We start from the raw sequence: 20,571 nt of genomic DNA on the forward strand, positions 1-20,571 counted from the left end.
GATGTCGTCTGCACCACGCTAGTCTAGCAATACGATGACGTTGAAGCAGTATTGGGCGCACCGCTGGACGTCTTCTGATGTTGTGCTCGCGCAGACGATTACGCACAGTTCTTGGACTGATTGGTCGAAGTCCAGGAATTCTGCGAGCAGTCAAACTTGCTGTCTGGAAACGATTTTTTCAGGTACACAAGTCTATAATGTGGTTGTCCTGTTGACGCGACGTCACACGAGGACGCCCAGAACGTGGTCGATCCCGAGTGTTACCAGATTGTTGGAAACGTCTCCATAATCAGTGAAGGAAGCATGGCGATTTAAGGAGGTATGCTACACACCAGAGAAATTTGATGTAGATGAAGCTAAAATTTTGTTCAGAATTCTGTATTGAAACTTATATTTGTACACCTCTAAACAATGTCATTAATATATTAAATCATTATTTAAATCTTTGTTATTTCATATTAATAAGAAGAGATATACTTATATATATATATGATTTGATTTCACAGGCCTGGCTGATTATTACGGGTAGTTAGTCTAAAACAGACTATACCCCAGGACCACTCAGGTGTGAAAATCACAGTTTTATTTACAATATGAATAAGATGCATTTAATCATTATGTATATTTTACACCGGTAATATTGTAAAGAAAAATGATTTATGACATGGTTGTAAACAATATACACTTTGAAGACGAATTAACTAAATCTTAAACAGTTATATAACTCGATTTTTTCCAAATCAAATGTAGTATTTTCTTGTTCACACCAAATATTTACCCTAGATCAATCTCAAACTATTTTTCTTTCACACAATAAGCCCAGTATTTGTTACAATCTTTCATTCTATCACATTTGTAATATGATTTATCATAGCAATTTCTAATAATATGATTCTCTCTCTCTCTCTCTCTCTCTCTCTCTCTCTCTCTCTCTCTCTCTCTCTCTCTCCTAGTTTATGAGATAAACTACCTGAAATTAAGTTTTGTATAGGACAAATTATTACGAAAATGCATGTACAACTTTCTTTTTCATTATCAAAACATAAAATCTATAAAGATAATTGTACAGATAAACCAGATAAGCAAGCATACATGTACCAATTGTGATCCCTGAGTGTGACCCTCTCATTGGTTGGCTATTAGACTTTTATTTTCACTGTAAATAATTATGAGCATAATTGTTTTGTCCAGAAACATCAATAACTAGTACTCTCATCCTTTGATTTATTCTCTCTAAAAGCAATTAATAATAATCATATACTCAGTTTTCATTTATTATATTTAGTTCAGTAAGATTCTATATCACTTTCTTAAGTATGGCTAACGCTCAAGTACGGGTAGATTTTCTAGAGAATGGTAGAGGAGGGCTTTTTCTTCTTTATGGTGGCTTTAAGTATTCTGTCCGGAACAGATATAATGACAGAACCTATTGGAGATGCGTTGACAGACAGTGTCCAGCAACTCTAACAACAACCAACAACATCATCGTGTCATTTGGGAGACAACACAACCATGATGATGACTACGTTGGGCTTGCTGCGGAATCATTTATTAGTGGTGTGAAGAAGAGGTGCCGAGATGAAGCAACAGCGATCCCCACCATTTATGATGAAGAATTAGGAGGACTACGCAATGCTGAATGTGATGATTCAGTGGTGGATATGATTCGACAGATACCAACCTTTCAGGCCTCCAAGTCTGCACTTTATAGAGCCCGTGCCAAGACAACTCCAAAATTACCCACATCACAGGATGACATCAACCTCCATGGACCATGGATCAACACCTTGGCAGGTGAAAGGTTTCTTCTGTGTGATGACACTGATGCACAAGGGCACAGAATCATGATCTTTGCAACCGACACCAACATAAATCATCTGTGTGCAGCGGAAGTAATTTTCAGTGATGGGACATTCTATCCATGTACACGATTCTTCACGCAGCTGTACACTCTTCATGGAAATGTAAATGGAACAATTTTTCCTCTCATCTATGGACTATTGCCTAACAAGAGTGAGGACACTTACAATCGGTTTTTCAATCTCTTGAAGGATTCAGCTAGAAGACTCCAGTCTGTGTTGACCCCAGAAAGTTGGCTGCTGGACTTTGAGATCGCCGCTCAAAATGCAGTTCATCACAACTTCCCAGGTGCTTCAATCAAGGGATGTTTTTTTTCACTTTACTCAGTGTATCTGGAGAAAAGTACAATCCTGTGGATTAACCGTGCGATTCCGGGATGATGAGGACTTCCATCGCCTCGTGAGAAAAACAGCTGTTCTCCCTCTGATTCCTGAACACCAAGTGGAGGATGTGTGGTTTCAGGCGCTGGAAGATAATGAGGATGATGGCCATGATGTCCTACGTTTCAAGGACTATGTCACTGAGACATGAATAGAAGGGCATCTGACGAACTGGAACCACTTTGACAATGATGGGCCCAGAACGACAAATGCCGTAGAAGGATGGCACAACAATTTGAACAGGATGTGTCGACACCCTCATCCGAATATCTATGTGTTTATCCAACTCATTCAGAAAGAACAGGCAGCCAATGAAGCCAAAATCATCCAACTTTCTGCTGGAGGAGTGATTCGGCCAAAAAAGAGGAAATACAGGCAGTTAAACACACGAATTCGGCAGCTTAAGGAAAGATTTCGCCTGGGTGAAATTCAAGTGATGGACTATGCAGATGCCGCATCTCATCTCATTAATTTAGACTGATGTGTTCCTTTTACATGCATTTCTTTATGCGTTTCATTATTAGACTGATATGTTCCTTAAATTTTCTTAAAATAATAATAATAAAAATGTACAAAAATAAAGAATTAATCTCAAGTCTTTCTTTTTTGGAAATGGAATTTTACTGCCCAGTTTTAAAACTAAACCAAATTACCTGTGATTTATTACAAAACAGACTATAGGTTACCTGTAATTATTTTCCTTTGTTCTTTGACACCCTTACCTGTGCACCATTCCCATCTAGCTAAAACCAGTCAACCGTACATATTTCAGAATTTTAGCTAAGTGGGAAGACACCACATTATGTGACCTAAACCATGCTGAAATTAAATAATTCGCCTGTCAAAATTTGCCCCCCACCCCCCACCCCCACCCCCACCCCACACACACGCACACACAAACACCGTCAAAAGTTCATCTTATAAAAGATATGATATATCATATATTTTCCCCTCCACAATCCGGAAGACAAACCCCTGTGGAAATTCTACCCGAAATACCCAAGGAATTGAACATTAGAAAATACAAGTGTCTATGATTACTACAGGTGACTATTTCCACTTGGTGAGTTGAATCAAAGTGTACTACCAGATCTAGTTTTACGCCAGAGTTCTTATCAAAATACAGTAAAACACGAGAGCCAATGGGGTCTAAAGGCGACCGACCGACTCCTCCCCCCCCCCCCCCCCCCCTCCCTGACTTCTTCATGTCTATCCATTATTATTATTATTGTATGGGGGTGGGGGGGTCTTCTTTTTTCAACACTGAAAGCTGTCATAGCGACATTTATTTCGGAAATACTATGTTTGATGGAACTCAATTTTATATTTTATAAATCTGCGTCATTTCACTGTTTCACAGCAAAATGTTTTCGTGGTGGTTACATAAAAAATTTAATGACAATGTAATGTTCAAAGTGAAAGAGGAGTAAGCAAGAAAGATTAGATATTTCCATCCGACGCTCTCTATTTAGACATATACTAAACAATGGTTTATTCAACGTGTGAGGGTAAATAACATATTCAAATAATCGTGATTGGATTTTTAAAGATGGCTACTCCAAGTGAAGCCCCTGTGAGTGAAGCAAAGAAAACGTCAGATGAAACCGAAAGTCTCGAAAGAAATTCCAACGAAAACGCAAATGACAAGTTAGCGGAAAAGAGTAACCTTCACGAATCCACAAAGGACGATGATTCCTCAGGAAGTGAATATGAATCGGCAGAAGAGGATCAGAACATTGTAGATGACGAAGACGAGGAAGTGGAAGAGATCCTGACTGAGGAGGTCAAAAAAGTTAGGAGAGTTTTAATTGTGTACATCAGATTCAGTTCATGGAAGATATAATCTGATCCAGTTTTCATGAAATCTCTCTCGTCATGTAATAGTTACCAACCCCCAGCATTTATGAAATTTGAAAATCTGGGCATGGCCCTCTTTTGGGAAGCAAAAAAAATCTGGTCATAAAGCATAACAACATTTTTGACATGTTTGCCACAATAATGAGTTGGGCTTATCAGACCATTACGCAATCCACTATAAATAAAACATCCAATGAAATCACTGCATCTTGATATTGTGTACATGGATACAAGTGACGTGATCTCATACTGCTGTATTGATAAACACACGCACACCACTAATTACATGTATTGATAGTAGATCAAGTTTGGAAACTTTTTTTTTTAATACAATATTGCTTAAATGATTGAAATAGCCATAACTGTAGGTATGAATACATGCATTTTTATTTGAATCTCTCGCTTTACGTTGTTATAAATAGAACTACATTGTCATTGGTTCCCACTCTTTATGGAAACAATCAGAACGAGCACAACTTTTTAATAGTCACTGATGTCAAAGGTTAATGCGAGGTAACGAATCAATAACCCTTGACTTGTGAAGATGTTAATAATGGGGGAAAGTATGACCCACTGGGTCATAAAAAGTAATTAGGTTATGGGGTGTAACCCAACAAAATTGGATGAGTTGGCAATTATGCATTAACCTTTCATGTAAAATGTAACATAATTGTAGCTGTGTCAAAAAAAAAAAAACCAGGAGTCCCACAAAGCAGAGTTCATTTATAAACATGACATCAGATGTGCTCAGCATTATATGTCAGCAATACATAGAATCACAAACATATTGCATGAAGTGATAGTACATCAGTACGCAACTTCCGAGATATCAGCTCTTCTGCGATAGAGGTGCGTTTAGTGTTCTGTTGAACGCTTGGGTGGGTACAAGATGTATACATATACTATAGACAAGCTATGTAACTACGGATAAAAGTAATGAAAGTGTAAATTTTGTTTATATCAGCTGTTGGTATGCATTAAACTGATCATATTACGGTAAGAATAATATTTGATTGAATTATAGAGGTGCGCGGTATTACCGGTATACCGGTATGTTTTCGCTACCGGTATGTACCGCGGTACACGAGGCCAAATACCGGTATGTTCAAGTCCGACAACTCTTAACAAAAATATAAAATGGAAACAAAGCATAGATATAAAAATATACAATATAAAATCTAAATATATCTATACATTAAAAAAATAAATATTTATTAAAGAAACAAACATCAACATTTGTATACGTTGTGACTCACTTTATTTACATTGTCTCTTCGTCATGATGTAATGAAAGGTATGTCTAACTACAGTACACAATCGGCAATACGTATCAAGTATTTTAAAAAATAAAACGATTTGATTTTTAATAAAAACATATCAAAATTTTTAAAAACTGATAGAAATAAATTTCATTTCAATAAGAAAACCTTTAATATTTGGTAGACTATAAAATTGTTTTATGTTGTATGCTTTATGCGGGTCATATACCGTTCCCGCCAATTAGGCAAACCCCGAGTAAAATGGAAGTAGCAGACACGGATTTTGAGATCGTACCAAATAAAAGAGCAAAATCCTCAATTTGGAAACAGTTTGGTCTGAAGAAAAGGAAGTCAGATGGAAGGATTGAGGAAAGTGTTGCGATTTGTAAACTATGTGACTCTGTGATCAAGTGTGCGGGAGGTGGCACTTCTAATCTTACAGCCCATTTACGCCGTCACCATCCACTACAAGTTACAAGTACTGCTACAGCTACCTCTGAAAAAAGTAACGCCGCGTCCCATGGTTTTCAGCCACAATCTCTGACTGTAGCTGGGATGTTCGCTAATAGACAGCTTTATAAATCTTCATCACCCAAAGCAGTGGACATTACGCAAAAAATTGCTAAATTTTTGGTCAAGGACCTTAGACCTTACAGAATGGTTGACAGCCCAGAGTTTAGAGATATTATCAATGCATTGGACCCGAGATACCAAGTTCCATCTCGAAAACAATTTAGTGAGGCCATCATCCCTAAAATGTACAACGCAGTGAAGGAAAATGTACTAAAAACCTTGTCATCAGCAACACAGGTAATTGTGATAAGATATTTTATTTTGTCATCAACGACACGGGTAATTATGAAAAAAAAAATTTCATTTTTGAGATAAAGTAACACTTAAGAAAAAGAAAATACATAGTCACTATACACACATTTTAATTAACACTTTACGACAGTGTATGTTTAATGTTTATATTGTTTACCGAGTTCATAATTACAAAAATATATTCTGAATTAATTAAGGTGGCAATCACTAGTGATGGATGGACCTCGAGGTCAACCGAGTCATATGTCACTGTCACGGCAACCTTTGTTGATGCAAATTGGGAGATGCAGAATTATGTTCTTCAAACCAGGCCCATGCCAGAAAGTCATACAGGTTTGTTGTTTTAAATTTCATATTACACAATGTATATTGGATGATATTTCCTTGACCCTTGTGTAACTTACTTATATGAAAAATTAGAGAATTAGAAATCGATGAAATAAGAAAGTAATAATTTAATTAATTTTGAATGTATTTTACAGCTGAAAATGTGGCATCTGTCATCAGGGAGGCCTGTAAAGAATGGAAACTTCCAAGTCCTCTTGGTCCTCCGCCACTGGTGTCTGACAATGCAGCAAATATGTTAAAAGCAGGGCAGATAATTGGGTGCATTCACATAGGATGTTTAGCTCACACTCTGAATTTAGCAGCACAACGTTCCCTGAAAGTGAAAACTGTCTCTAATCTGTTGGCCCGTATCAGAACCATTGTTGCATTTTTTCATCGCAGCACTGTGGCAGCATCAGTTTTAAAAGCCAAGGCAGAACTGTTGGCTATCCCAAACCACAAACTCAAAATTGATGTGTGTACCAGATGGAATTCTACCTTTGATATGATTGAGAGATTTCTAGAAATGCAGGCTGCTGTCATAGCTTCACTTAGATGCAAGGAATTATCACATATTAAGAACAAGGATATAAGCAACCTAAGTGATGAGAGTGTCTCTCTGGCAGAAAACATTGCAGCTTGTTTGAAACCCTTAAAGGACATGACCACTATGCTCTGCACTGAATCCACTCCAACTCTTTCTGTGATTATGCCACTTCATCGACAGCTCATCACCAACATTCTAGTCGCAAAAGAGGATGATTCCCACACAGTTGTGGAGATGAAGAAGCTTATGAAAAATGATTTGGAATCAAGGTATGCAGACAAGAAAGACTTTCTCAACATGGTGTCAGCCATTGATCCTCGTTTTAAATCTTTACCATATCTCACTGATGAAGAAAAGACAGATGTGTTTGACCATGTCACGCAGGAAGCAGTACGTCTAGCAGGAGCCAAATTGAAACCATTTGTTGTGAAAACAGAAAAAGATGAAAGCACATCTACGATTGTTCAGCCTAACTTGCCCTTATTGCCTGCGCTTCCTGGTGATTCAGAAATTCAGATTAAAAATGAAACAGTTGTTGAAACCAGCAGCAAGACAGGAACATTTGCAGATTCCTCCTGTGTCTTGCATGACATTTTGGGTGATGTATTTGTTACTTTAGTAGAGCCACCAAAATCATCCCTTGAGTTAGTACAGATGGAAGTCATCAATTATAAGAGTGAGCCATCAATTCCACTAAAGGCCAATCCTTTAAACTGGTGACGTGACCACAAGACCAAATATCCACAGCTGTGTGATCTAGCTAAATCTTTCCTCTGTATCCCAGCCACAAGTGTGCCTTCAGAGAGGGTGTTCTCAACTGCAGGAGACATTATAACTGCACAACGGGCTAACCTTAAAGGAAAGCATGTGGACACTCTGATCTTCTTGAAAAAAAAATATGATATAAGATCATATAGATTTAAAACAGTTCAATTAATCCATCCATTTACCAATGTTCATTGTTTATTATAGTTTGTTACTTTTGCGGGTTTTTTTTATATTCTTTTGTTTATAATAGTCATTCCTGTTGATTCTAGTCATGATACAGAGACACTGCTGTATACTAAGTATATACTATATACTTACTTTTATGTTGTTACTGGTTTCAAAATAAAATTTGACAATATATTTCTCTTTTTATATTGCATCGAATAAATTAAATACCATTTGCAATCAATTAACTATTACCTGCTAATTATATACAATGAATCACAACTAAAAAACGATAAAAATTAAATCATATTACTTAAAGGTAAAATGTGCGGTATACTGTGGTATGTACCGCGGTATTGTGCAAATACCATGGTATACCGCGGTACTTTTTTTTTTGGCGGTACCCAACCCTATTGAATTAGGCCATTAGATTAAATATAAAATTATTTTTATATCCTCTTCTGCACGAGTGATATTCTAATCAAAGAAAAATGGTGATTATCGATTTTTGTTTGAGCTGTTTCATTATTAGATACAACTAAACTTACTAATATTGTGTGCCCCTGCAGTTTGGGTGGTTGCATGATGTCTGATAATCGGCCTTTAGGCAATATATGAAGGCAGTGATAAGCATTTGTACCCACCGCGTGTGGACGATAGTATGTTTTGTGTCTCACTGTGCATAAGAGTTCCACAAAGGGGAAGAACTATTGGGTAACTCAGAAATTGCGTGTTGATTAATATATTTGAAATAAATGTTTTCTTTTGTATCAGAAATTTTACCATTTCTTCTTTAAAGGAAAGAAGAAGTGAAGCACAAGTTCAGAAACAGGAAGGAAATGATTTCTTCAAGAAGCAGGAATATGAAGAAGCTGTGAAATCGTATAGTCGAGCACTTAGATTATGTCCCAAGGACTATGTCAAAGACAGATCCATTTTATACTCAAACAGGGCAGCATGTAAGATGAAAAAGGTATTCATTTTTATGTCATGTATTTTAGTTTAGATCACTGTATTGTAAATGATATAAGCAAGGAAAAGTTTGTATGTGTTGTAAGCGGCCTGTTTTATTATTAGACAAAGTAACTGAACACCATCAGGTATCTTGTTAGATATTCTTACAGTGTGATCCCCATAATAAAGAAGACATTTATTCCTATAGTTTAACAAAATAACCTTATTCCTATCAATGTTTCGTGATATGTGTATAACATCATGGGGGGTATCTTTATTCCTCTTTTTAAGGTTTTTCTTTTACAAATTTATTTGATATCAAGAATGAGTATGAAGAAGCAATCGTAGACAGTAACAGTGCTTTGGAGCTTCATCCTCAGTATCTGAAGGCATTGCTACGTCGAGCAGAATTATACGAGAAAGTAGAAAAGCTGGAGGAGGCGCTGGCGGACTACCAGAAGGTTGTAGAGATGGACCCCTCACAGCACACAGCCAGGGCTGCATGTATTGTAAGTCAGAAATCTTTTTAAAAAAGCAGTAAGTCTGCATTTCTGGTAAATAATAAAGATTAATAGAATCCTTCATTAGTACGAGTGTGGGATAGGGAAATTCCACCGAGGGGACAAGATTCGCAGTCTAGGACGAGGCTTTGCCGAGTCCTAGACAGCGAATCTTGTTCCCGAGGTGGAATTTCCCTATCCCACACTAGTAAATAATGAAGGATTATTTTTCTCACATTTTATCTACAGTTTAGTGCACAAATTTAGGAGCTTTAAGAAAATTCTGAATTATCAAAATCCTCATTTGAACTTCAATGCAAAAACTAATTAGATAGGCAGAAAGATCATACCCAAAAATGGTTTACACTGTAAGTGTAAACTAAAACTCCAAGGTTGTCCAACAGAAAGCTATATACATTAAGATTTAAAGATAACAATGTAAAATATTTTTACTTCACCGTGTAACGTAAATCTTCACCGTGTAACGTAAATCATAGAAAATATATGACGTCACAATCCAATGACGTCGCAGCAGTGTGAGACAGAAAAATCTCACATGGCTGTCTCACATGGGTAAAGTCGATCTCACACTGGTGATAATGTGAGAAGAAGGTGTGCATGTTACATGTATGACTTCAGGTGATCCTCGATGGTTTGAACTTTGATCTCTTGAAGTTTGTGATCTCTCAAATTAATCTCCTGGTCCTCATTTTTTCCCTCTCTATAATATACATGTACAAATTTACTCTTGTTCCCTTAAACTCCCAATCTCTTCATTTCTTGAAGTAAAATATAAGTCTTGTTATATATAATCCTTTAAAAGTTATTCCCAATATCTTAAAGTCCTACTTGTTTATATAAGCCATCTGTTACCCTTGACCAAATCAGTACCTAGTGGACAATACCTGAGATTGATTGATTGATTGTATATTGTTTAACGTCCCTCTTGAGAATATTTCATCTTATGGAGACGTCACCATTGCTGGTGAAGGGCTACAAAATTTAGGCCTATGCTCGACGCTTATGGTCTTTGAGCAGGGAGTGATCTTTATCATGCTGTGACACGGGACCTCGGTTTTTGCAGTCTCATCTGAAGGACTGCCCCATTTAGTTGTTTCTTATGACAAGCAAGGGGTACTGAGGACCTATTCTAACCCGGATCCCCATGGGACCAATACCTGAGAGATGGCTATTATCATGAAAACAGGGACTGATAGATTGGTCTAATTAACGAAGACTCTTCCTCGGGTATTCCAACCTGGGAATTAATTAGTGTGTTGAATGACTGACTGCAAACTAAAGTTAGACTTAACGCTAACTTTGAGATATACGTGAATTTATTACTGGAACAAACAACAAAATGAATAAACACAAATAAAAATATTTGGTTTCCTTATTCATATTTCAGATGAAGTTTTATGATTAAGTAGTGATGAAACGATTGTTGCCGATGATCGATTGTCGGTCGTTCAGAGACCTATGATGCTACTGATCGATTACAAAATAAAAGTCGCCGATATCGTTGACCAAACAAAATCCGGAAATCACGTCAACTTTGTTCAAATTTTATTTTCTGTATGTCAAACCCAATCAAAATCAAGCAAACAAAATGGTGGGAGATATGAAGGATGGTAACAACGACATTCAACAGTCAAATAAAGGAGTATATCTCTGATATGTTTGAAATATTGAGATTATAAATAAATTTTTGAAACTCTAATTTATTTATCTGTGAACAAATAAAACAAAGAAGAATTCAAATGTTGTTCCATATGCTTAATGATTCTGTTATCTATTTTGAGAAAAAGCCATTTAAATGACATTTCCGATTATTAATCGATTACATGTTTCCGATTATTACCGATAATCGATTATGGTTTTTGGTCCACTATGATTAAGTATATTACTTTAGGGGAACAAAATTATACAAAATTTTACTAGTGCAAGCCTAACAAGATACAGAGTTATATTCAATTTGCGTAAAACTTAAAACCCATAGATCAGCGTTCCGATTTCCGGTCTCAAGAAAACTCAAACTATCAACCTTTTCCAAAATTTTATTGTGATCCTTGGACTTTGAGCTCTTAAGAGGCACGTAAACATGTATTATCAGGTGTGCATATTGCAAAAATGTTACATGTATAATCTGGTATACATGTTCTTTGTAGAATTAGGTGTACATGCTACAAGTATGAATAGGTGCGTAAGTGTGTTTGTTGTAAACATTTACTAATAGAGGACAGCAACTCCATGTTTAATAGTTACATGTGAAGACATATCGGATAAAACCAGCATACAGTAAAACACACATATAGGGAACAGACAATAATGATTTCTTATAAACGTAATTCTTTGTATCCAATAAGTTCATAATACGTCTTAAAACCTACAGTAAAACTCACCAATAGTGAAGTGGTGGGGACAAACAATTACAGTAAAACACACTTATAGTGAAGTGCTGGGGACAAACAATTACAGTAAAACACACTTATAGTGAAGTGCTGGGGTCAAACAATTACAGTAAAACACACTTATAGTGAAGTGCTGGGGACAAACAATTGCAGTAAAACACACTTATAGTGAAGTGCTGGGGTCAAACAATTACAGTAAAACACACTTATAGTGAAGTGCTGGGGACAAACAATTACAGTAAAACACACTTATAGTGAAGTGCTGGGGACAAACAATTACAGTAAAACACACTTATAGTGAAGTGCTGGGGACAAACAATTACAGTAAAACACACTTATAGTGAAGTGCTAGGGACAAACAATTACAGTAAAACACACTTATAGTGAAGTGCTAGGGAAAAACAATTACAGTAAAACATGCTTATAGTGAAGTGCTGGGGACAAACAATTACAATAAAACACACTTATAGTGAAGTGCTCGGGACAGACACTTTTTGATTTGTTATAAACGTAATTCATTATATTCAATAAGTTAATGAAATGTTTTAAAACTACAGGGAATGAAAATAACTTTGGTGTAAGCTTGAATTCATTGTAAGCTTGTTCGTTGTATCTGTGATTTACTGTATTAGTAAACAATAAAGTCTGTAGGTTTACATTGGCACTGGTAATGTAAAAGTCCCGATCATGGTTTATGCATGCAAAATTGTTCTTTTAAAAGTATTGAGTTACGGTTTATTATTGAGTTGCAATATATTACTTTATATATGCATAAATTTCATGTATAGTGATGACTATTTCTTTTCATGTAAGAGGGGGTAGAGGGAGAGGGTGTTAAAATCTTCTGATGTTATTTGAGAGTTAAACCCTACTAACGATGTTTTCTTTGTTTTACAGAGATTACCAGACCAGATCAAAGAGAAAAATGAAAAGATGAAGGAAGAGATGATGGGTGGGGAATGTTGTAGATTTTGTTTACACAGAAATTTTACATGTAATCTAGAATCTGGTGGGCCATGTATAAATCTAGAAAATCTCAAGGTCACTAGAACGCCCATCTCATTGTGCCTCAATCTATGACAGAAGGCTTAGCCTTACATTGAATTTCTGTAACCCCCAACTAATTAACAAACACACCTGTGTACATTAAAAAAGGAAAAGTTACCGATTACCTCAGCATTCTGTAAAACATGTTACCTGTCTGTGCCTTTGGAAAGTGATGATGTCCTTCCATCCATTCGTTTTTTGTTTTTTTTTCATTTCTATTGCATATTAAGCGGAAACTGTTACAATTTTAATCTATTTCAATCTCCCTTGTAGTTATGCCCCTTTATATGAAAATTTAATATTATAAGGAGTCTGGTTTGTTCATGTAACTCCTCCTAGTTTTCAAGTAAGGACCTTCTTATTTTGCAGAGTGTTTGTATTAGTATTGAAGATGTATGACAAAGATTAGATTTCGTTTTTGAAATTTTTGAGAGAATTACAGGTCGTTGGATTTTTGAAATCTTACTATAGTATGTAGAGAGTATGCCACAGCTTAATGGCCGATACTACCTTAATAAATAAATTTCTGCAACTCATGACATTTTTGCCATGTTGGCAAATCAGTGTCTTGGAAAACAAACTACGTGATATAACAATCTACATAAGTTTGTGATGTATAAACATTTCCAGTACTCTTGTTTACAGGAAAGTTGAAGGAACTGGGAAACATGGTGCTGAAGCCATTCGGACTGTCCACGGATAACTTCCAGCTGAACCAGGACCCAAACAGTGGGGGTTATAGCATCAATTTCAAGCAGGGTTCCCCCTCATCATGACACAACTGATTCCCAGAATTCTCTGTTCAATGATCTGTGTAGTGCTGGCTGACTCCGTAAATGTTTCATCTGTCTTTCAGAAGATTGTTTTGTGCACAGTTAATCGTTTCCTCAGTGTGAATGTGGATCAGGATGAATATTTGTACAATGCTATAAGCAGCTTTACATTATGTTATGTACATGTTTGTATGATTGAGCTGAAAATAAAATTGAGTGTGCATGGATATTGTGCTATACATGTTTTGTTCCAATATTCAGATCTCAACATTTTTAGCTCAAGTGAGCTTTTCTGATCAAAATTTGTCCGTTGTCGATGGTGTCGTAAACTTTTCACATTTTCTTCTTCTTCTTCAGAACCACCGGACCAATTTCAACCAAAATTATTTTTTGGTGAAGGGGATTTAAGTTTGTTCAAATGAAGGACCTTGTCCCCTTCAAAGGGAAGATAATCACAACAAAGCAAAAATAGGGTGGGTCATTTAAAAATCTTTTTCTCAAGAACCACTGGGCTAAAAGAGCTGAGATTCATATGACAGCTTCCTGACATAGTGCAGATTCAAGTTTCTTAAAACCATGGCCCCTGAGAGTAGGATGGGGCCACAATAGGGGATCAAAGATTTACTTGGTAACATATAGGGAATATTTTTTAAAATCTTCTCAAGAACCACTGGACCAGAAAAGTTTACATTTACATGAAAGCTTCCTTGTAATGCAGAATTAAGTTTCTTAAACCATTGCCCCCAAGGGTTGGGTGGGGCCACTATGGGGGATCAAAGTTTTACATACAAATATATAGGGAAAATATTTTAAAATCTTCTCAAGAATCACTGGAAAAGAAAAGTTTATAATACATGTTATGTACATGAAAACTTCCTGACATAGTACAGATTAAAGTTTGTAAAAATCATTGCCTCCAGGGGTAGGGGGGCCACAATAGGGGATCAAATTTTACTTAGAAACATATAGGAAAAATCTTTAGAAATATTCTCAAGAACAATTGGTCCAGAGAAGTTTACATTTACATAAAAGCTTCTCGACAGTGCAGATTCAATTTTGTAAACATTATTGCCCCTGGGCGTAGGGTGGGGCCACAATAGGTGATCAAAGTTTTATAAACAAATATGTATATTGTGAAAATCTTAAGATCCACTGGGCCTTTACATGAAAGCTTTCTGACATACATGTAGTACAGATTCAAAGTAAATATCATCCCCCCCCCCCCCCCCCCCAATAGGGATCAAAGTTTTACATGCAAATATTTGTGGTAGTATGGGTTTTACTTTTACTTTTATTTCTGGATTTCGATCCCGATGTAAATTATTCACCCGTTGTATTTGACCACGCCCACTTTATCTTTTAGCCAATAACTTTAATGACAGTTTCTATTGTCTAATTTGCTATATAAAGCCATGCAGCTTACTATTCGTGGAAGCGAGACAGCTGGCCTTGCTAGCTACTCTTCTCCTTCCATTATTCCTATTTTGGTATTACGTTTTGTTCGTCTACTTTGAATTATTATTAAAATGGTATTGCCATGTTACATGTACATCATTTGATGTAAACTTTTAACAATTAAATATTATATAATCATTTAATTTTTATGTATTTATCATACCCAATTTTAAAAAGTAATACATGTGTGGGGAATAAGGGCTAAATTTTGTGGAAATACATGGAATTGTTCTCGATTACCCAGTCCAATTCTTACTTTTAAGCTGGCAAGGAGTGTGATATAATATTCATTCACAATCAATTTCAAATTCTGTTGTCATGGAGGTATCAACAGATATCTGCCTAAGCACTGGAAAGTTTCATTTTTATTTCTTCTAGAGATGGCAATACCATTTTAATAATAATTCATTTAATTGTTCTCAAATGCTTGTTTTTATACAAGTAGCAACAATAAACAAACAAGAGGCTCATGGGCCACATTGCTCACCTGAGTCACCTTGGGTCATATTCAAAGACTTTCCTTAAATATGTAGCAGGTCTGGCGTTCGTATAGTCTGTACTTCGCGTTGTGTTTGTTTCATTTTATTTTGATAGTGGCGACTTCGAAACGACCCAACTACACTATGATTTTAAACTTGAAAATAAATTCAATAGAAATGAAAATAAGAGAAATAACACTTTACGAATTTATTACCAGTATGAATGTGACAAATACACACTCCTAAAGCCTAGAACTTAGCCTAGAAACTATCAAGAAATCTCCCAACCCAAAGGTAATATAATAATTTAGTAAGTAAAAAGTAAAACATCAAATATCATTTATTGTCCCACACTGGCCTTCATGTGGCCTCAATAGCATAGTATAAAAACAAGAGGCCCATGGGCCACATCGCTCACCTGAGTCACCGTGGCCCATATCTGAAGACTTTCCATATATATTTGCATGTAAAACCTTGGTCCCTATTATGGCCCCAGCTACCCCTGGAGGCCACAATATTTGCAAACTTGAATCTACACTACGTCAGAAAGCTTTCCAATCTCTACCCAGAGTTGTCGTTCCTTGCTCTCACTTGCACTTCTGTTAACGTCTCAAAATAAGCAATGTTATTCCTCGTGTAAATCCACTTTTTTTACGGCTAATAAAACTAAGAACTATTTTATAAAATATCTGGAAAATGTAGGACAAGCAACTATTTGTATATTTTTTTCCAGTACTATATATTCTTCATGTACTTATCTATAGGCCTGGTGCAATAGAACTACCCAATATCTACGTTTCAACCCAAATCAATGCTTCTTGTGTCACAAAAAGACTTGATATCTGCTCATTATTTATTTATTTATGTATATTTTTGTAACTGAAGTCAAAACCATACTTTATTTGAGCATACGTGCCATTTTACAAAAATCTTGTAAAACCCTTGAGACGTTTACAGAGGTGTAAGTGAGATCAAGGAACGACAACTCTGGTTAGAGATTGAAAGCTTTCATGTAAATGTCAACTTCTTTGGCCCAATGGTCCTTGAGAAGATTTTCCCTATATTTGTATGTAAAACTTTGACCCCCCCCCCCAACTTGTGGCCCCATCCTACCCCACGGGGGCCATGATTTGAACAAACTTGAATCTGCACTATGTCAGAAAGTTTTCTTGTTAATATCAGCTTTTCTGACTCAGTGGTTATTGAGAAGATTTTAACTATATATTTGTATGTAAAACTTTGATCCCCTATTGTGGCCCCATCCTACCCCCGGGGGCCATGATTTGAACAAACTTGAATCTGCACTATGTCAGAGAGTTTTCATGCAAAAATCAGCTTTTCTGGCTCAGTGGTTCTTGAGAAGAAGATTTTTAAAGTTTTTCCCTATATATTTGTATGTAAAACTTTGATCCCCTCTTGTGGCCCCATCCTACCTCCGGGGGCCATAATTTGAACAAACTTGAATTTGCAATATGTCAGGAAGCTTTCAGGTAAATTTCAGCTCTTCTGGCCCAGTGGTTCTTGAGAAGATTTTTAAATGACCCCACCCTATTTTTATGCCCCCCTTTGAAAAAGAGGGGGCATATTGTTTTGCAACAGTCGGTCTGTAGACCATGTGTTGTCAGCTCAATATCTTTCGACCCCTTTGCTTGATAACAACCAAATTTGGTACAGGGGTTGCCCCTGGAGAGTAGATGATCCTTATTGATTTTCAGGTCACATGGTCAAAGGTCAAGGTCAAACTGCTGGTCTTTACCCCATGTGGTAGACCATGTGTTGTCCACTCAATAACTTTTTACCTCTATGCATGATAACTACCAAACTTGGTACAAGGGTTGCCCTTGGAGAGTAGATGATCCCTATTGACTTTCAGGTCACATGGTCAAGGTCAAACCTCTGGTCTTAAGCCCATGTGTTGTCCGCTCAATATCTTTTGACCCCTTTGCTTGATAATAGCCAAAATTGATACAGAGGCTTTCCTTAGAGAGTAGATGATCCCTATGGATTTTCAGGTCAAAGGTCAAGGTCAAACTGCTGGTCTTAACCCCATGTGGTAGACCACGAGTTGTCCGCTCAATATCTTGAGAACCATTCACTTGATTGTAATGATATTTCATATGTGGGTTGGTTATAAAAAGAAGAGGACCCCTATTGTTTTTCAGGTCAAAAGGTTAAAGATCAAGGGTCAATCTACTCTGGACATAGGAATATACTGTCCACTCAATATCTTGAGAACCCTTTGCTTGACAGACATCAGACTTGGTACATCATCAGGAGAAGATGACACCTATTGATTTTGAGGTCACATGGTCAAGGGTCAAACTGGACATAGGAATATATTGACCACTGAATGTCTCAAGAATCCTTTGCTTGACAGACATCAAACTTGGTACACTGGTATATCTTTAGAAGAAGATGACCCCTATTGATTTTGAGGTCACTTGGTCAAGGGTCAAACTGGACATAGGAATATACTGTCCGGTCAATATCTTGAGAACCCTTTGCTTGACAGACATCGAACTTGGTACAATGGTACATCTTCAGGAAAAGATTACCCCTAATGATTTTGAGGTCAAAGGTCAAGGGTCAAACTGGACATAGGAATATACTGTCCAGTCAATATCTTGAGAACCCTTTGCTTGACAGACTTCAAACTTGGTACACTGGTACATCTTCAGGAAAAGATTACCCCTATTGAATTTGAGGTCACATGGTCAAAGGTCAAACTGGACATAGGAATATACTGTCTGTTCAATATCTTGAGAACCCTTTGCTTGACAGACATCAAACTTGGTACACTGGTATATCATCAGATGACTACTAATGAATTTGAGGTCACATGGTCAAAGGTCAAACTGGACATAGGAATATACCGTCCCTTCAATATCTTGAGAACCCTTTGCTTGACAGACATCAAACTTGGTACACTGGTACATCTTCAGGAGTTGATGACCCTTATTGATTTTTAGGTCACATGGTCAATCCACTCTTGACATAGGAAGATATTGTCTGCTCAATATTTTGAATTGATGATACTACTCTCAATTAAATGATGTGTGTGTGTATAACCCTTTTCAATTTTGCACCATGGGGGGCATATGTGTTTTACAAACATCTCTTGTTGCATTTTTGTGATTATCTCCCCTTTGAAAGGGACATGGCCCTTCATTTGAACAAACTTGAAAGCCCTTCACCCAAAGATGCTTTTGGCCAAGTTTGGTTGAAATTGGCCCAGTGGTTCTGGAGAAGAAGTCGAAAATATAGTAAGTTTACAGACGGACGGACGACGGACAAAATGTGATCAGAAAGCTCACTTGAACCTTTGGTTCAGGTGAGCTAAAAACTACCAGGGTAGACTCTACATTACACGGAGATGCTTGCTCATTTTCATATTCTGAATCAGAGAAGATCTACAAAGAAATTCCCATTATCTTCCTATGTAAAACTATAAAACCCCTTTCAGACCCAAGGAGTCGAGATGTGATAAATTTGTATCTCAACACTAAATGAAATGCTTGAGTATAAATTTGACATGTTGCGATTCTTGACTTTTAAAATAATTTTCCTGTTAATACTTTAAAAACCTTATTATGGTCCCATCCTGACCCCAGTTGTAGTAGATTGAACTTAAATCTTACTACATAAAGATCCAAGTTTTTAAATAAGTTTTGGCTTTTCTGTTCCTGTGCTTTTTAAGATTTGCAAGACATTCCCTTGTAAATGCGCAAAACACTAGACATCAAATAAGACACAATAACCTGTTTAAGGACATAGGATAAATTGTCATCAAATTCTGTAAAAAAAAAATTCAAATGTTATATAGAAACCCATATTTACCACAAAATTTTTAAGATTTTCTTTGTATATTTGTATGTAAAACTTTGATCCCCTATTGTGGGCCACCCTACCCCTGAGGGACGTAATTTTAACAGGCTTGATCTGCACTATGTCAGGAAGATTTCATGTAAATTTCTCTGGGCCAGTGGTTCTCTAGAAGATTTTCCCTATATATTTGCATGTAAAACTTTGATACACTATTGTGGCCCCATCCTACCCCCAGGGACCATGATTTTAACAAACTTAAATCTGCACTATGTCAGGATGCTTTCATATAAATTTGTACTTTCCTGGCCGAGCGGTTCTTGAGAAGATTTTCAAAGATATTACCTATATATTCACAAGAAATTTTTTATCTCCTATTGTGGCCCAAACCTACGCCCAGGAGTCATGGTTTTAACAAACTTGAATCTGAACTATGTCGGGAAGCTTTCATGTAAATTTCAGCTCTTGACTTTTATATTTCAAACATTAATTATTTCTCCACCTTGGAGGTTATTCTGCAAAGCCACTAAAACAGGAACATTATTTCTCGAGTAGAGTACCAGTAAACACGATTCACGCCACAAAGAAAACAAACGACAAAATCAGTTCTGTTTTACTGGTTATTTCAATATCACTGTAACCATAGAAACAGGTTTATTAAAATTCAAAAATAGACTCTTTCTCAACAACTTCTTCTTCATCAAGAATCTGACTAGTGTAAAAGAAAAAATGCATCAAGTAGTGTCACACATCCTTGGATAACATTTCTACGAATCGTGAAACTTGCGAGACAGGATGATACTTGGCTTTTGATACACTTAAACATGGTATCAGTATAAAAAAATTACTGGCATGATGAAGGTGAAATTTACAACAGACTGGAGAGGATATAAAATCAAGGACACTTTGCTGTGACATATTTGCCAACAATGATACAGAATGTTTGTAGTTGTGCGATTGGCTCAGTATATATATGAAATCATACTGAAAATACTAATTAGCATGGCAACTGAGATGATGTGTTGGGTGCATGGCAACACACTAACATGCAACACTAGCAGTAATACTGATACACACCCATGTAGTTATGAGTGTACTTATAAGCATTATGTACAATTCTCACATCTATCACCAAATACTAC

The 20,571-nt window shown here is 36.5% G+C and overlaps 3 protein-coding genes and 1 pseudogene across 3 annotated transcripts in view; 3 read left to right on the top strand and 1 right to left on the bottom strand.

Annotated features, from left to right (window-relative positions):
* The first annotated feature begins 1,214 nt into the window (after positions 1-1,214).
* Positions 1,215-2,721, top strand: LOC125659145 (uncharacterized; annotated as a pseudogene).
* Positions 2,722-3,575: 854 nt separating this feature from the next.
* Positions 3,576-13,902, top strand: LOC125659176 (tetratricopeptide repeat protein 1-like). The gene is made up of 5 exons (XM_048890765.2): positions 3,576-4,032; positions 8,788-8,961; positions 9,266-9,451; positions 12,751-12,805; positions 13,546-13,902. The coding sequence occupies exons 1-5, from the start codon at positions 3,790-3,792 to the stop codon at positions 13,674-13,676; spliced, it is 789 nt and encodes a 262-aa protein (XP_048746722.2). The 5' UTR covers positions 3,576-3,789; the 3' UTR covers positions 13,677-13,902.
* On the top strand, positions 4,027-8,183 carry LOC125661142 (E3 SUMO-protein ligase ZBED1-like). The gene is made up of 3 exons (XM_048893021.2): positions 4,027-6,166; positions 6,379-6,514; positions 6,664-8,183. The coding sequence occupies exons 1-3, from the start codon at positions 5,564-5,566 to the stop codon at positions 7,773-7,775; spliced, it is 1,851 nt and encodes a 616-aa protein (XP_048748978.2). The 5' UTR covers positions 4,027-5,563; the 3' UTR covers positions 7,776-8,183.
* Positions 13,903-20,030: 6,128 nt separating the features above from the next.
* LOC125659374 (PWWP domain-containing protein 2A-like) overlaps positions 20,031-20,571 on the bottom strand; it is an 8,347-nt gene continuing 7,806 nt past the window's right edge. Inside the window, exon 3 of the mRNA XM_048891027.2 lies at positions 20,031-20,571. This exon is cut by the window's right edge and continues 1,507 nt beyond it. The gene's annotated coding sequence lies outside the window, so the exon portion shown is untranslated.

This window comes from Ostrea edulis, chromosome 9 (assembly GCF_947568905.1).
Source record: "Ostrea edulis chromosome 9, xbOstEdul1.1, whole genome shotgun sequence".
NCBI classification, from domain to species: domain Eukaryota; kingdom Metazoa; phylum Mollusca; class Bivalvia; order Ostreida; family Ostreidae; genus Ostrea; species Ostrea edulis.

Excerpts from the sequence above, each read along its gene's own strand:
- LOC125661142 (XM_048893021.2), top strand. The coding sequence starts at position 5,564 with ATGCTTTATGCGGGTCATATACCGTTCCCGCCAATTAGGCAAACCCCG. Across the intron at positions 6,167-6,378 it reads CCTTGTCATCAGCAACACAG|GTGGCAATCACTAGTGATGG; the intron begins GTAATTGTGATA and ends GAATTAATTAAG. Across the intron at positions 6,515-6,663 it reads CATGCCAGAAAGTCATACAG|CTGAAAATGTGGCATCTGTC; the intron begins GTTTGTTGTTTT and ends TGTATTTTACAG.
- LOC125659176 (XM_048890765.2), top strand. The coding sequence starts at position 3,790 with ATGGCTACTCCAAGTGAAGCCCCTGTGAGTGAAGCAAAGAAAACGTCA. Across the intron at positions 4,033-8,787 it reads TGACTGAGGAGGTCAAAAAA|GAAAGAAGAAGTGAAGCACA; the intron begins GTTAGGAGAGTT and ends TCTTCTTTAAAG. Across the intron at positions 12,806-13,545 it reads GATGAAGGAAGAGATGATGG|GAAAGTTGAAGGAACTGGGA; the intron begins GTGGGGAATGTT and ends TCTTGTTTACAG.